Source organism: Typopeltis vanoorti, chromosome 5, assembly GCF_054136105.1.
Source record: "Typopeltis vanoorti isolate ZY-2024b chromosome 5, IOZ_Tvanoo_1.0, whole genome shotgun sequence".
Taxonomy (NCBI): Eukaryota; Metazoa; Arthropoda; class Arachnida; order Uropygi; family Thelyphonidae; genus Typopeltis; species Typopeltis vanoorti.
In genome coordinates, this window is record NC_143553.1 from 65,133,895 (window position 1) to 65,152,632 (window position 18,738).

The 18,738-nt window shown below is 34.4% G+C and overlaps 1 protein-coding gene across 5 annotated transcripts in view; it reads right to left on the minus strand.

The window, feature by feature from the left end:
- The window catches only part of LOC150106482 (3'-5' exoribonuclease 1-like), a 170,474-nt gene that overhangs the window by 63,904 nt on the left and 87,832 nt on the right, over positions 1–18,738 (minus strand). For all 5 annotated transcript variants that reach the window (XM_090393151.1, XM_090393153.1, XM_090393152.1 and 2 more), the window contains exon 5: positions 10,933–11,042. In XM_090393151.1, coding sequence (XP_090249277.1) covers positions 10,933–11,042 — 110 coding nt within the window. The remainder of the gene's footprint in view (positions 1–10,932; positions 11,043–18,738) is intronic.

Below are 18,738 nucleotides of genomic sequence, written 5' to 3' on the forward strand. Positions count from 1 at the left end.
GGAATCCAATTTATTACTGATTTATTGATTTCTTCATCTACTATTACAGCTACACCATGTCAATGTTTGTAAAAACACATAACACTATTAATAAACATCATAGAGACAACTAAAATACACAGCACTCAACCAAAATAGTGAACTAAAACAGAAACAAAAACCAAAAACTTGACTTGTTTGGATAAATTTGTTCACTATTGTGTGTGTTACACACACACACACACACACACACACACACACACACACACACACGTATATACTCATACAATAGCGATTAATGGGAAATTTGGACCATTCTTCTTGCAAGCATGTAATGAGGTCCTGGACTGTTGTGGGGCAGATGTCCCTTTACCTCACCCGAAGCTCATCCCACAGATGTCCAATATGGTTGAGATCAGGGCTCTGTGGAGAGGCCAGTCAAGTGTGGTGATGTTCATGTTCACAAACCATGCAGTTACAGCAGTAGCCTTGTGACACAGTTTGTCTTGCTATGAAAGACAATGGTCAGTTCCATAGAAATGTCACAAAGTAGGAAGCATTGCATTGTCCAGAATGTTCAGATACCTCTCTAAGTTCAATGTTCTTGACACCACAAACAGAGGTTCAAGGCCAATCCAGGAAAAACAGGATCATAGCATAATACCAGCACCTCTGAATTTTATAGTTTGGGTTACGCACTCTGGAAAGAGACATTGACTGAGCATCTGCCACACCCATCCATCTGCTCACTAGAAGGCTAGTACAATTCATCTCTCTACAGCACAGCTTTCCAAGCTTCCACATTCCACTGTATATGATCCTTGCACTACTGAAGATGATGCTGTATGTTTGTTCAGGATATGTGAGCCTTGCATATGGGAGTCCTACCATGGAAACCCATGTTGTGAGCCTCATTTCTGAATGTTTTTATGCAGATTCATGTTCCAGTCGCTGCTCAGAACAATGTGTAAGCAAACAAATTATGGTTTTTATCCCTCGTAGCACCTACAGTCATGTTCGGTGAGCGTGGTGGTTTGTCCACTATGGATAACACTTGCAGTTGACTCCTTGCACTTCCATTTCAGTATGGTATCACTAATTGTTGACCTGGGATAGCCCAATTTGCCAAACAGATAGACCTGCAACATGGCATCCTATCACAACACCTCTCAAACTCCATCAGGTCCCTTCTCACAGCAATTTCACCCAGACCCAGCTCCACTGATTTTGGAGCATCATATTCCTGCAATTTATACTGGCTACACAAACATGACTCTTTACACGGGGGTGTCCATGTAAAGAGTCATGTTTGTGTAGCCAGTCATTGACTTCTTTCCAAACTCTGTGTGTGTGTGCGCGCTTATTTAATATTTTAATAATCTGACTACCCATTTCAGTATACAACCTCACATTTCTGCATGCTGAAAAGTGAAACACTTGTACTACTAATATGGATCCAATCCATCTTTCAGCAAGCATACCTAAAAATCTAAATCTTAGTAAAGGAACTTGACAGCATCATTCCTTATAGCTCTCATGAATTCATCTTCAGCAGACAACTGAAACTCTCCTGTAAATCCACATGAAATGTCAGGATAACAAATAAGTTGAATAGTATAATTCAAGAACAGCCTGTGATAGTTATACCTTCCTTTTCTGGAAAAGTCTCTCCATACATATTTTTTTTTTTATACAGCTAAGTTTTTATTCATCCAAACTAATTTATTATCATCTATTATCCATTTCCATCAACATGCATACCAATATTGCAGCAATTTGCCATAGGTATTTGCAAAATCCAAAAATATCATTATACGGAGTCTCCCTCACTTAATACCTTTTCTTCATATTTGCATAAAACATGAATTGCTAAAACAAGGCAACCTTAGGTGTTGAACGCTATTCTTAACTTATTTTAAACAGTATTACAACACCAAACCAACTAAATGATTAAAAAAAATGTTTATTAGCTACCATATTTTTTGCCTTATAAGACTCACTGTTGTATTGGACACAAATTTTTCATGTTGATTTTTTTGGAAAAAAATATTCTTCACAGTATAAGATGCACGAATTATGCATCACTTTTTCACGTAAATATTAATTTTTTTATTTAAAATTTTTAAACATGTATTATCTGTTTATTAGATAAAAAAACATCAAATCATTAAAAAATCTAACATATAATAATATAAACAAAATAATTTTTATAAATTTCATTAATCTTCTTTTCAAATCTTTATTCATAGTCACTCTCAAAATTTTCTGAACTTGATTCTTCATTAGAAACCAAGTCTTGAAATAATAAGTCATTCTCCATACCATCAAGAGAATTACCAATGCCACACTGGTGACAAAATGCTCATTAAATAATTCCACTACATCCTCTGCAGTGGTCACATTATCATCACCTATCACTGTATCCTTTTGTAATCATTCTTTTTCTTCTTGTCCATCACATAAAAATCTAACTCTGTTAGATTTCCTTTCATATGAATGGCCAACCACCTCTGAGATTTCACTTTTTTCCATACCATTCTTGTTACATTTTTTAGTCTGCACCTTATACCATTCATGCATCAGATCACTGCCTGAATCTAATTATTTTCTTTAACACTTTTGTCCATACTGTTCTGCTTAATTTCACCATTCATCTATTTCATTTCTACATATAGTGGATATAACAGATGTTTTAACACAATTTCAGAGAGAAACGTTCGTTTCTCTCTGATACTGCTGTGTATATAGCAGATCAAAGAGAATAAAGCTGTAGGAAGGTGCAGATTCTAATCCTTTGAATTAGTCAAACAGGCTTGAGAGAATTTGTTTCAATGATTTGTTCATTCTCTCACAAAGTCCATCATGTTGAGGCAGTACAGAGTCGTGAATATTTTCTTGATATTCAAAACCTTACAACTTGCAGAAGCAATTCTGATGAAAAATTTGGATCTCTATCACTCAATAATGGGTTGCTTAAGGGTCAAAGCTGTATAACTGAGAGGAGACCTCCACATAGCTTTTAAAGGAATGCGGAGAACCGACCAGGGCTTCTGACCTAATGTCCAATCCTCACCTTCTCGTGGTGCACCATGTTGGGTATCTACCTGGATACTGAACGAACGAGGATGGGCTGGCAATTTGGGATTTAGCTGACCAAATTGTAATTCTTATTGGCTTAAACCAAATTATAAAATGATGGTACAACATGACAAAATTACAGGACAGCTGGGGCGTCACCCGGTTAAACAAGGCCCCCGTTGTTTTCACCAGAGAACCAGGGTGAACAGCGAAAAGTCAGCTACTGGAACAAATCTGAAAAAACACCCCAACTCAACATCACCAGAGTTAAAGATCTTCTTATGTTGATAGTAGCCTGAATGGCAAAGAAATGGAGCTAGCTGAGGAATTAGATAAGTACCAGATCGACATAATAGGGGTGACTGAAACAAAAAAGATAACTGGTTAGATCTTTCTAGCAATAAATACAAAATGTTATATTCAAGCAATGACAATCAAGGAAAAGAAGGAATAGCCATTGTATTCAACACTAAATAGGAGACTAATCTTCTTGAATGCACGCAGGCTCAAGTAGAGTAATGTGGGCAAATATCAGAATGGGGAACTGAACAATGAGACTTATTTGTGTCTATGGTCCCACAGAAGGTTCTACTAAGGTAGAAGTGAAGGAATTTTTTTAATGCTTTAGAGAAAGCATCTGACACAGTGAAAAAGGAAAAGTTGGTCCTTGTTGGGGATCTAAATAGCAGAGTAGGAAATGATTGTCAGACATACAAAAATATATTGGGAAAATTTGGAGAAAAGAGCAAAGCTAATAATAATGGCAAATATCTGTTGGATTTCTGCTCAGGACATGGACTGGTTATTACTAACACCATGTTCCAACATAAAAATGTGCACAAATTCACATGGAGAGAAGAGGCAAGGAATAAGAAAAGTCTCACTGACTATGTCATTGTTGATAGATGTTTTCTCCCTTGTGCAGAAAACTAGAGTGTACAGAGGATTTAAAATTGGAAGTGATCACATTTAGTCTTCAGCAGGATAAAATTGAATTTCATATTGAAAAGAATAAAATGTAAGAAAGTTTTAAAGCGAATAAAAGTTGAGCAGCTCCCAGATGTGAACTGTAGACTAAAGTACACAAAGATTATTGAAGAAAAAATGAAAGAGTTTGAGAACAGGAATCAAACCTTGGAGATTCAGTGGCAAACTCTGAAGAAAACATTGATTGGTTCTGCCAGAGAGGCATGTGGTGAGGTTGTCTGTAAGGATAAAAAAAATCAGAACTCCCTGGTGGACACAAGAAGTTAAAGAGGCAGTGAAGGAAAAGAAGAAAGCATATCAAAAGTTTCTGTCAAATAAGTCAACCTGTGCTCTTAGAGAATACAGAGACAAATGTAAGGAAGCTAAACACTGTGTAAAACTATCTAAACAAAAGTCATGGGAGGACTTTGGCAAGAACATAGAAAATAAATATCAAGAAGGTGGCAAGATATTCTGGAGGTTGTTGAAGAAGCTTAGGAATGGAGGAAAGAGGGCTGTAAAAGGGGTTAGAGATGATAAAGGTGACATGAAAACAGGAGAAAAAGATATCCTTGAAGTATGGAGTAATTACTTTGAAAAACTGCTAAATGAAACAAGCAGTGATGATAGCACAGTGGTAAAAAAACACTGACCAGGCATGCAGTCAGGAATACATATTTATACTTGCAGTAGAAAAAGCCATCAAAGGCTTGAAATGTGGAAAGGCAGCAGGAGTAGATGATATTCGACCAGAAATGCTGAAGTATGGTGGTATAAGAGTCTTACAGTGGCTGCACTGCATAGTTCAGAAAGCCTGGACAGAGGGACGAATTCCCGATGATTGGAGTAGAGCTCTCATAGTACCAATATATAAAAAGGGAAATAAAAATGAATGTGAGAATTACAGAGGTATTTCCCTACTGAGTGTTCCTGGCAAGATCTATGCAAGTATATTTGAGAAACGGTTGAGAAGAATTGTGGAAGAAAAGCTTGGTGAAGAACAAGCTGGATTCAGGCCAAATAGAGGCTGTCAGGATCAGATCTTCATTTTAAGACAAATAGTTGAGAAAGCATGAGAATATAACAAAGATCTGTATTTAAGTTTTGTCAATTTGGAAAAGGTATATGACAAGGTGCCAAGAGAGAAGCTATTCAATACGCTACAGTTATATGGTGTCAATGAAGCATTATATCAAGCAATACTTAATCTTTATTTGAATTGTAAGTCAGCAGTTAGAATTGAAGGAAGTACAGGAAGATGGTTTAATGTCAAATCTGGTGTGAGACAAGGATGTACATTATCCCCTCTGTTATTCATTATCTATATGGATCACATTATGAAGGAAATTGGTATTAAACATGATATCAAAATTGGAGATGTTAATGTCAGCTCTTTGCTTTATGCAGACGATGTTATACTTCTAAATAAATCCATACCATATCTATTACAACAGTCTGAATAACTGTTGTAATAGATATGGTATGAAGGTCAGCAATAAAAAGACAAAGACAATGAAAATAGGCAGAATCATTGAAAATGTCAACTGTGTTGTGAATGGAGAACCTGTGGAACAAGTAAAACATTTCAGCTACTTAGCCACGATTTTTAGTGAAGTTGGTAAATTAAATATAGAAATAGACAACAGAATCAACAAAGCTGGTATGGTAGGAAGTCAATTGAATAAATTCATATGGAATAAGAGAGAAATTAGTCGGAACACTAAATTAGCTGTATACAAGACAATGTTCAAACCAGTTTTAACTTATGGATCCGAGAGCTTGGTCAGAAGTAAAACACTTGACCAAAGACTAGAGACCGCAGATATGAGAGTCCTGAGAAAGATTAGAGGCATGAACAGATGGCATCAATGGCAATATCATTAAAAATGAGGATATTGGGAAAGAACTTGACATTGTCGGCATCCAGGAATGCGTTAGCAGAGCTAATCTCAGGTGGTATGGTCATTTAAACAGAATGGGCGAGGAAAGATTGGCAAAACAAGTGTTCTCTGCCAGGTTGGCAGGAAAACGATCCAGAGGAAGACCGAGATATAAGTGGTTTGATAAGGTACAAAGTGCTTTAGACGATAGAAATATAAGATCTGATAATATTGGAGTCTTGACAAGTAAGAGACTGATCTGGAGGAAAATTGTAGATAGGAAGTTAGTAATGATGTAATTTTTTTCATGTAGTACTATCATATCCTGTACACTCCTTGAGGGTACATGGCAGGAATTTGATGATGATGATCACTCAATAATGACCTCAGGACAAACATACCTACAAATAATGTTATGAATAAAACATCTAACTAAAGTTTCTGCTTTCTGGTCAGGAAGCAGAAATGCTTCAAATGAAGTGAGATAACATATCTACAATAACAAAAATATAATTAACTGTCTCCTCTTTCAGTAGTGTTGATGGGACTAACAATATCAGCAGAATTGTGCTGAAATGACCTAACTGGTAGCTTTACAGACTGAAATAGTACTTTCTCTCTGAAAGGATTTCTTACCTGACAAGTATGACAAGTTTTCACATAATTCTTGATATCATATTTCATGGATGGCTAATAAAATCTCTCTTCAATTCTAGATAGAATCTTTCTATGTCCAAGCTGATCTGCCAAAGAGGAAGCTCTTTGATTTAATATCTAAAGTATCATCTGATGGAGTCACTAGCTTTTCTGGTGTCCTACTCTTACCTATTTTAACATAAATAATTTCTGCTCATTTAAGAAAAAACTTTCTGGTTTAAAAGGCAATAATGCAATGAACTCAGCATTTTGAATTGAGGTATAGATCTCTGTCTCTCCAAAATGGATCCTGCTATTGAGCATTTCTAATTTCATCAAAATCCCATTGTTCTGAAATAAGCTCCTTTAACACATTCGTTGCCAAGCTGAAATTGGAATTTCATGTGGTGGCCAAATTTTTTTACTTGATAGCGACGTCTACGCGATATCGTGGCAATGAACGTGTTAATAGACTGAATTGATATCCACATCCCTTTTCTCAGTATTATCAACATGTTTTTACGATGACCTAGGAGAATAAACTTTAAGGGGTGGAAAAACCTTCTGGAGAAACATAATATCTAAAGAACAATTTTTCTGAAATGCAACTGAATCAAGAGAAATCATACCACTCATAGTTACATGCATATCTGGGTAGTGATAAAAATTTTCCCAAGATCACTTGAAAATATGAGCTATTAATTACTTGAGAACAACATGAGAAACAGAAAGACTGAAATTTGGAAGATAAATTATAACAGATATGGCTTTCATTACTAATGTTTCCTGATTAAAAATTCCTTTTAATTTTACAACTTGGTCTAAATCTCTTACATAACACTGTAAGTGATCCTTTATAGCCTGAAAAAAATTCCATGTAATAACAAAAATAAATGCTCCGGTGTCAAATAGTACTGAACATGGAGTACCAGCTATTGAAGCATTAACTAAATTCAAAGATTCAATATCACATGAATTTAATGTTGTTAAAAGTTTGTGTAGTACCTTGGCATTCAAAAGAATTGGGTTCTCTTGAAAAATCTGCTTGGACAGATTTTGTGGAAACAGAATCCTGAATAACATTGAGATGGTTTCCAGTATTCAGAATCTACTACTAAGACAATTATCTCTATCCTTATGACATTTACCATAGCAAAACCTAGAAATATGGCTCAACTTACCAGAGTTATAGCACTTAAGTTTTCTTTTATCAGAAGCAGAAGAATTCTTACAAGTAGGAGTATCACTATCAACATTTCTATGTGAAAATTCTTCCCTTATAATCTCTCTCTCTTTCAACTTTGAGATATTAATAAGAGAAGTAATTCTCTTGTTATGAAAAGTAAGCTGCTCTTCCAATCTAGTTAATTCAGAAAGTTTTTTTTTTTTTTTTTTTTAATCAATCTTAGTAGTAAATTCTTCTTTTAAGGTATTTAGTTCCTGAAGAAAATGCTCTGGTATTGAATCACTAGAGTCTGAATCCTTAATCCTTCTCTGATTAGATGATGTCAACTTAGAGGTATTAAGTTCAACTAACAGATATTTTTAACTGAAGAAGGATTTGTACTTTGCAATAAGCTCACCTCATTTTGAGTCATTTCTAATGACTGTGCAATAGTCAGCACTTCTTTCCCATATACAGATCTTCAAAGTTCTGTTTTCAATCTATTTCTGAATTGAAAAAATATAATTCTATCAATGAAATCTGTACACAAGACTAGTCAGTCTGTTATTGGTACTGAGATAATAGTTCCTCTATTAATCTGTGCACAACCATGAATTTTCCATAGATTGGGTCCTAAATTCTACTTTCTGGAATATTCATTTAACAAAATTTTCTTAAATGAAGCATAATCAGATGTCTAGCTCTCTTAGAATTCTGAACAAAGGACTTCAATATTATAAGCTAAAGAACGCTTCAACGTTTTCAGAATTTTCTCCACTAAAATTCTGTATAGCATAAGCCAAGTTTATATCTTTATAAATTCTTCATTTTGCAGGCAAGCTGCCCACTAGAAGTAGCCATATTAATTATTTAGGAAAAATATAAAAATGGTCATATAAAGAAAAACAATACACACATGCACATACATCAAACATGAGAGAGAGAAGATAGAGTTGAAATAATTATCTTTAACAAATAAGGAAAAATATAAATAAGAAATGAATGGCTACATATTGGGGATTCCTCATATGTTCAATCCTGTTAAGAAGTTTATATATCATCACTGTTGTAATTTTTGGTTTCTTGAGTGAAGATTAAGTGAAAAGCCATTCTTTGTCTGTGCGGAACAGGCAGTTGTCATGTAAAAATGCTGGAATGTTCCATATGCATTGTTTTCTGCTTCAGTACTATATAGATGAGTTATAAGTGAACCATTAATATTTTGGGTACTTGTTTTAAGTAGTAACTGAATATGCTAGAGGTAAGGCATGTGTTGAATACATAGGTATGAGTTGTCATTTTCTTGTATGATTGTGTGCAGGAAAATTGGTACTACTGTTTCAGTTAGTGAACTTAAGGATTGATGAGAAACTTGTCTTGACTTCCCAGAGTAAGATTGCGAAGTTTTCTATTATGTTTGTTTGAGTCTCTGACTAAATTGTGTTAACTTTTGCCATTACAGATATTTCGTATTTAATGCCAGAAGACCCAATATTTTAAGGATGAGGTGTGTGTGTGTGTGTGTGTGTGTAAAGGGTCACTATTGTTTTAATACAAATTTATTTTATATGGTGTGTATTGTATGTACACACACACACACTTTGCTAATAAAACATAAAAAGAAAATTTTAGTTTGCATGAATGTTGCATGGTGAAACATCAAACATAGGCCTGGGGATAGAACCTATAAATTGTAGCAGAAAATATGTAAGAACCTCTAAAAAATTAACACTACTTATTTCATCATTCATCCATTTCATTCCTATATTATTTATTCTTGGTATGCATTTATATAGTGGATATGCCAGATGTTTTAACACAATTCCCATGTTCTATCAACCTCTTTTTTCAGAGCTTATCATCTGATGATATTGATTAATGGACCACAGCTTTCCATAATTCACAGATTTCTGCCTGAAAATTCCCTTGCTTCATCACCTCTGAAGTCAGGCACATCATGATCACTCTCACCAAGCATTGAGAATGTCGATACTTCAATTCACTACTTCATACTGCTCCATCATATGATGTCTAAGGTAGTTATCTCTCAAATACTCTAGAAATTCACTCACTTTGCTTCTCTATATGATAACTACTTTCACAATCTATATTCCCAAAATTAAAATATCCAATTAGGATTACTCCCTTTTTATTTGCCAAACTAATCTGTCTAGACATTCTGCAATTATTGTCCTTTACATTACAAGGATTATAACAACATCCTATTAGATATACTATTTATCTTAACCTTATACCAAATATTATTTTTTTTTTTAAACTGCAGATGAATTAGTTAGCTCCATAGGTAATGTAGGCTTTATTCTATCTCAAAAATCTCTGGTGTTTCATCCTGCAAAACAAACCAGCCAGAAAAAGACATATTTATTAGACATAATATAGTGGCCAGAGCTTTCATAACTCAGTCAGTTTTCATGTTATCCATTGGTTGGAAAGACCTTCGAATCCATCTATACCATCAAGAACGTTTATCAGGGCTTTTCAATTGAAGCCAAGTTAGCCAGTCTCATAAGGAGGTGACAGAGTTTTCCCCTCTTGCTAAACAGATAAAATGACCAGAAGAATACGCATAACTGACAGCCATAATGTACTATACAGATAAGATTCAATGCCCAATAAGGCGTTTAACTGTCTCAAAGAAGCCAAGTAACTTGGCTGTGCCATATCATTGAGCCTAAAGTGAACAAAAACGGTTCAGTTGCTTTGGCCACTATTTCCAAATAACTTAGCCTCAAAGTTATTAACTGCTGTACTACTGCTTTTTACCTTTGTCCTCACCACTAATAATTATCAGGAAATGATTCAAGAGAGAAATTAGCATTTATTATTAGTTTAATAAGATTAAAATAACAGAAATATTTTACATTACTATCAACAGTAATTCTCCTTTCCATAATAAATTGCAAAAATATTTCTGTATTAAAATTAAGGGCCAGATTAAGTACAATACTATTATTATTGTTTTTTTTTTAAACACACTGATGGGCCAGCGTGTTTTAAAATAATGAATGGGCCAGTTTAAACACTGGCCCATTCATTTATGTACCTACAGCCAACATCAATGCACTGGTAATTAAAATAATACTTTCAGCTACTTGATATTAAAGATTACTGAAAACTTATGACATAAATATCAAACTATACTAAATTCAAATACAAGCAGATTATATGTTTGTTTGTTTTTTCCTTTGTTATAATTATACTGCTTACCCATCAGTCACGACTGCATATGAATAAATACTACCTAACTCATTCTTTTGGAGCCATTCCAAGAATCTTTTCAGGACAATGTGAAATGGTTCTGCAGAATCCACTTGAGACTACAATATAAAAGTAAAGTGTTAAAATGGAATGCAGTTTCATTTAATTATGCATAAATATACAGTCTTTTCAACAGGAATTTTAATAATTTTAACTTGCTATATCCTGTTAGGGGATTAATGGATGTTTTCACACTATTATTTGTATACCTATCATTACCTCTGAGGGTAGCTGCAGATTCTAAACGCAGTCTTTTTCTAAATATGCTGGGATGCTCTAGATATGACTCATAGGCTCATCATGGGAGGCCCACTCAACCAGCAATCAATTAAAAGAAACCACCATGATCCATTAAAGTAAATTTAAAAGAGAAAGACAGTTTTTAGTATCTGCAGCTGCTTTCAGAAATCAGCCTAAATTGAATAAACATGGTTGCATAAAACTTCCCAAAATATAGAAAACACTAATACTTTGAAATCCCAGCTTACATCCTAGGCCACCAACATGTGCCACAGAGAGCACCTCACCTAGATTGGATTCTGGTCTTTCATCATATTTCACTTAGTTTGTGTTGTCTTTGTGTGTTATATTACAAGTTTCATATCGTACTCCCTGAAGACGTCTCTGTGACTGAGACAAAATAGTGGAAGAATTAAATATTTTTAAATCCTTACCTAGTGCTGTTTCATTTCAATAAGCTTCCAGCACGAGTTCCTCCCAACACTTAAGCTGTAGCATAAATTTTTTTAAAGCTATTTTTCTCACTTCTGCAGTATATATTATTTGGTAACCTCCATGCAGTCAACAAACTCATTGTGGGAGGTCCACTCAACCAACAATAACATGTCTATCATAATGAGCTTTGAAGTTATTTATAATGCATTCCATTCACTAACAACTCTCCATGTAAAAAATCTGCTCCTCTCCCTTCTTCACCACATCCCTATACAACTTTCAGGGATGCCCCCCCCCCCTCGTTCTTCCTATCTCAACATCCACTCTTTTTATAATTTCTTCTGCATTAATCTGATAGAATCCCTTAACTAACTTGAAGGTCTCTATCATATCCCCTCTTTTCCTCCTATCCACCAACCTCTGTAATCTACATTCTCTCAAATGCTCTTCATAACCAACACTCCAGAGTATCAGCACTCCATCCATATTTGCTATGATTTTAAAAATAAGAATTCTGCACAATATCCTGTCAATACCTCTGAAAATTCTCATAATATCATGTTGTAGTCATTTCTCTTATCTAACTGAACTATTACTTGATTGCAGAAAGTGAGTAAATTATATATATAATATATATATGCCCTTTCAACTATGACTTCTGCTTCATCACCACTTCCAAATCCCTAGCCTCATCAATTTCCTGCAGTCCAGCTCTTCCAAAGTAATACATAGCCTATGATTTCTGCCCAAAGTGCCCAACCTTACACTCTGCCACTTTAAACTGACAGCTATTATCATTTGACCAATGTACAAATTAAAGTCAAGTGTACAGTTCTGTGGCACACCACTGGTCACTTTTATATATATATATTTCTCCTATGCATGAAAGGCAGACGTGCCTACAGCAGACAAATGCTGTGTGTGGGCAAGGTCAGAAATAGAGTAATATATTGCTATTCTTCTTGAATTGTTGGAGATTGTAGTCCTTTGGAAATGCTCCATGGGGAAGACTGTTCCACAAAATTGAAGTGGAAGGAATGAAAAATGACCAGAAGTAACAGGTTCAGTGAGTATGCAGTTTGACTATAAAGAATGTTGAGCAGACTAACTTAAGTTCCTGTAGATTTGGTAGAAATGGGAGGCATAAGAATTTGCATTCTCCTTCATTCAACTACATTACATACTACCCTCTGACATCAGCCACCCTCTTATCTATGTCATGAGTTTTATATCCATCCATATTTGCTATGATTTTAATAATAGTTCTGCACAATATCCTGTCAAATCCTCTGAAAATTCTAACAATATCATGGTATAGCCATTTCTCTTATCCAATATCCCTTATGTCACTTGATTGCAGAAAGTGAGTAAATTACTAAGACAAAACCGCCCCCTTGCAAAACTATGTTGTTTTCACACAGAGTATCATATTCCTATCCATCCATCTATTCCTGAATTCTACTTTAACCAAGTTTTCCAGCATCTTAACTAATACTCATGTTGCAACAGTTCCCCTCACACTATTTTCTTCAAAGACTATGACTTCAAGCTGCTCAAGAAACACATCAGTTTCTTTATCCTTGACATTTGTCCCTTTTTTGACCTCTCATGTGTTGAGTTAATTTTAAAAAAATTCTCCCTCCCTTCCACTTTTTTTTTTAATATAAGTTTACAATCACTCAAAGTAAAATTTCTATTAAATGTGCAAAGGGCTACATTAAGTTTCAATGATTTCAGGTATACCTAAGATGAATCAGTGTCGCCTTTTTAAATTAAAATTCGGTAACTCCAAATTTATTTAAATTTCTGTAAATTAAAATCTTTTTCATTAAACTTTTGTAAATCAGCATTTTTTAATTAAACTTTTTTAATGAACACCTTTTTAACTACCCAAATGACCACATGGATAAATGGATAAAATACAGTGGATTCTGGTTAACTGGGACACATCAGGAATAGCTTAATTTGGCCAAATTAAATGAAGTTGCATGTCAAGAGTTTAAAAGGTGTATGCATATAAGACAAAATGCAAGTTTAGAAGTTTTTTGTTTATTGTGTAACATTACTAATTATAGATGAATAATTGGCTTTAAGCATAAATATTTATATATGGCTATGTGCCATATATAAATATTTCATTTATGTATGGCGTATAGGAATTGATCGAGTACAGAGTTGTTGTTTTTTTCCCAATTGACTGCAATTAAATAAAATCAGTGCAGATATCTAAGTACAGACATAGTACTACTTTCATTGTTTTCTGCATGAAATAGAGCTGTAATCCAATAATAAATTTTCTAGCATCCTAAGTAGGTACTTGTTCAAGCTTGAGAGTGTCATCCTCATCACTTTCTTGTTCTTCTAATGTTCTCTGATGTTTTGTTGCAATTTCTCCTACATTTCCTCATTAAAAATCTTCATTTTCATTATAGCATTGAAGACTAGTATCAATGGATGCAAACTTCCATAGTTTTTGATGTGATTCATATCTATGGAACATCATTTTCACTATTGGCTGTATCTGACATATCCATGATGGAGTGCTTAAAACCATAGTGAACAAAACAGTTTTAAGCAACAAGGGTTGCTTATTCCTTGCCAACAATTGGCCATAAACTGTACTGCTTGTAAAAGATTAACTTTTGTGCTGACCTTAGCAATTGTCAAGAACCAGTAAAATATTCCTTTATTTCCATTGTAATTCCATGTCTCAACTCAAACCAATTCTTAAATTTTTTATAGATCATCATGCATCTTTGGTCATATGGTACTGAAACGGTAAACTCTCCATTTTAATCCTTTTAAATCATTGAGGCCTGTTCCTTATTCCAATAACTAACGATTTTCGTTTACCAGTTCCTGACATATTTGAACAGCATAACACTGTTACACAATTTACTGCTTTCACTGATCCAAACAGTGTAGCTTGTTTATAACACAGGAAACCATCCGATGTGGCACAAGAAAATAGCCCTGTTTCATTAGCACTAAATTTTTGAAGCAAGATTATGTAATTTTTCGAACACTACATGTGGTAAAGGTTACTAGCTTGCCCAATTAAAACAGCATTGTGTCTCAGATAAACGAAGCATTAACCAGTGGACAAATTAACTGGGATCTACTATATATCAAAAATATAAGCTTCCTATCCATGTTATTACATTAGATGCCAATCGAATGTCTCTATGTTTATTTATCATTTCACATAAGCCATCAAGGACTTTTTACACATATGAACACTGGAAGACTTATTTCTGCGATGCAGGCATTTCTGCATTTTGCTCTCATTTCATTTGCCTGATAACTAATGCTTAACACTTAAGATATTTTACCAAGTACAAGAACGAGTGGCTTTCAGTCGTTCCAAATTCACGTAGTAAATGGAAGTTATCCTATAGCAAACTACTGAAAAGCCTCAACCAACTGGTTGAGACTTGCTACAGTAAGAGTCAAATATATTCATTACTGCCATTGTAAAAGTAAACCTGATAAATTAAACTGGAATTATATCAAAATCAGATATGTTAATTTCAGTTCCTCACTTTATGCAATGCTATTATTCCCAAATAAATTCAGTGCAAGTTTTCAGGATTCCCTAACTAACAACTGCTGTAATAAATTTGGTATAAAAAATCAGCAACAAAATGACAGACTATGAAAATAAGCAGGAATACTGAAAATATCAGCTGCATCCTGAATGGAGAATGCATTATGCAAGTAAAACATTTTGGCTATTTAGGCACAATTTTTAGTGAAGATGGCAACTTAAATATGGAAATAGACAACAGAATTAGCAAAGTTGGCATGGATGGAAGTTACCTGAATAATTTATATGGAATAAGATAGAAATTAGTCAAACCACTAAACTAGGTGGATATAAGATGGTGTTGAAACTAATTCTAACTTATGGATCTAAGAGTTGGATAGTTAGAATAAAACAATGATCAAAAACTAGAGACAACAGATATGAGGGAGAAAGAGGTTGAACAGATGGCATCAAAGGCAGAATCATTAAAAAAGGACAAGGATATTAAGAAGAAACTTAATATTGTTAGCATTCAGGAGTGTGTTGGCAGAGTTAACCTAAGGTAATATTGGTCACTTAAACAAAAATGGGAGAGAAATGGTTAGCAAAAAAAACAGATATATTTTTGCTAGAATGTTTGGTAGATGGATTGATATAGTAAGAAGTGCTTCAAAAGACCAAAATTTAAGATCTAACAATATTGAGGTCCTGAAAATTGTTAACATATCAGGAAATTTAATAATGATGACTGTGTAATAATCTAGTATTTCAGCAATCAGAAACCAACCAATATCTTTAAGAGAAGAAAAATGAAAACCATCAGAAACTAAATCATTTGAACATATGAATTGCTCTGAGATTACTGTTGTGCTGTTTATTTTTATGAACTACTGTAGTGATAAGTATTGTCTCATGAAATCAAAAATGAAATATGTATTATCTCATGCAATCATAGACTCCAAGAAGCATTCTGTCTTTACACTCTCTAAAACATTATTAGTCATTCTTGCAGTCCATGGGATTCTTAATAGTCTCCTCCACACCTGTAATTCAAATGAATCAATTGCTTTCACATCCATATGTCACTACTGGAAATATCATTGCTTTGTCAATTCTAACTTTTATAGCTTTATTAACACCTCTCTCTTTCATAATTTTTGTTAGCTTTAATATACTTCCCCCCCCCATGGCTATCCTATTAATTTCATTTTCACATTTACCATCATTTCTTATTCTGGATCCCAGTAAATCATAGCAACCTCTATTTTATCTCCCTTAATCATAAATTCATCTAAATTACCAGAAGCCATCACTTTTGTTTTGCTGATGTTCAAATGAAGTCAGGTTTTGTTGCTTTCCCTCTTAACAAACAGAATTAACCACTCCAGATCTTACTTAATTTCACCTATGAGAGTTGTATCATCTGCATATCTTAAATTATTCATTTTTCTGCCAGCAATCTTAATTTCTGCTGGAACTTTATCTAAGTTACTATAAATATTAAATAAAAAGATAGGGTGACAGTATGCAACCCTGTTAAACCTCTTTTTCCACTCAAACACTGTTTTTAATGAAGCTTCTTGGTTGTCATAAAGCTCTCTTACAAGAGAATTAGATAATCAGATATTCCCATATCTGCTCAATCCTTGCAAGATAAAGATTATGGTTCTCAAAGGAAATACAGACAGGGAAGCTCCTGAGAAACAAGTATTCCTTAATGGAGAAAGAATTCAGAAAGTCAGCAAGTTGGAGTACCTGGAATCCATTATTAATGGAAGAATTGCTGTTCAAAAGATGCCAGAAGAAGATTAGGAATGGCTAAAAGTAGTCAGAGACTTGTCTAAAATCTGGAAGGATGGATCTGTCTCCACAGGAACAAAGTTGAGGATTCTGAATGTAGCCATTTTTCCAACAGCAATTTATGGGTGCAAGACTTGGAACCTAAAGAAGTCCAATATGAAAAGGATACCTGTGTTTGAGATGTGGTGTTACAGAAGGATATTGAGGATATCTCATATCAAAAGGCAGACAAATGGGTGCTAGGAAGGATCAGTAGAAATTTAAAGTTCCTTAAAGATACTGACAGGAGAAAGTTGAAATACTTTGGACATGGGAAAGGATGGAAGGAGAACTTCTCAAAACAGTAATAGAAGGTAAAGTTCCTGGAAAAAGAGAAAGGAATAGACCCTCCATGAGATGGATGCATGGTGTGCCTGAAGTGACATCTTCAGAGAGCTGAAGCCTCCAGAAAAGCATACAACAGGACTACCTGGAGAAGACTGGTGTGGCACATTACTGAGCAACAGAGTGACCATACATCATCAGATGTATGGTCACTCTGTTGTATGGTCTGAAACCAATGAAATGATGGATGGATGGTATTTCCATTGATCTCATTACATTTCAGTCTGTTGTAATCTACACAATCAAAAGTTTTCTTATAATCAATAAAATAGATGAAACTTCCTTCTGATATTATCTAGTTCTTTCCATAATCCATCTTATGTTTGCTATCTAGTCTCTAGTCCTTCTACCTCTCCTAAAGCCTGTCTTTTCTTCTGGCATTTCTCTATTCACATTAGGCATAACTTTACTTGCACGTGAAATTAAAGTGATGGTTCTGTAATTCTCACAATCTCTGGAACTTGATTTTTTTTTTTTTTTTTTTTTTGGAATTGGACTGAATATTGACATTTTCCAATCTCAAAGCATAACTACCATTACAATTAAGTGACACATGACTTCTTTCAAGACACTGCATGTCTTATCAAACAACAAGTGGGTGTAGGAGGGGATACAACGTGCACTGCAAACCTGATTCCTCTCCTCTACTACATTCAATATCAGCCTAATGTTTCTTTTGTTTCTCACCCTGAATGAACCGACTGATCAAAGAATGACAGAAGCATATAAATTCATAAATGACTTTTTCAAGCACACTCTTTTTCTGTCTCAAAGTGACCTTTTTATATGTATCCCCTCCCCCACACACACATCTTGCATTAGAATATCCATCTGGAATCTACTCTTTTTTGACTGACTTTGGCTAAAAATCCCTTTGCAACATTTTGGTTGTTGTCTATCACTTTCCTAATGCTACCAACCATTTTAAACTTATCTGATATCCTTCTTCTTAAATGATGACCTTCTGCAGTATGACATGAATGCCATTATACAAATCACCAAAATCCCTAAAATAGCCACTTCCACATTCTGATCTGCAGTTTTTCAGTAGGATTCTGACAACCTGATTAACTTTAATGTCTAAAAAAACTCAATCTCATCTTATTTCTCATAAAAATAAACCTTTTCTCTTTTGATAATATTCAAATCTCTGGATAAGACCAGATTTCTTATCTAGCAATAACTAACTCCCAATCTTGCTTGGTATAGATAATATTACTAGTGTTGCATCCTCAGCATCCCAGAAATAAGGCTCTCTTTTGCTCAGAATGTTACTTGATTTCTGAATGACTATTAACACTCTATACAAATTACAAATCTGCCCAACTACTGAATACTGTTTTCACATCCGGGACAGAGTCCTAAAGATC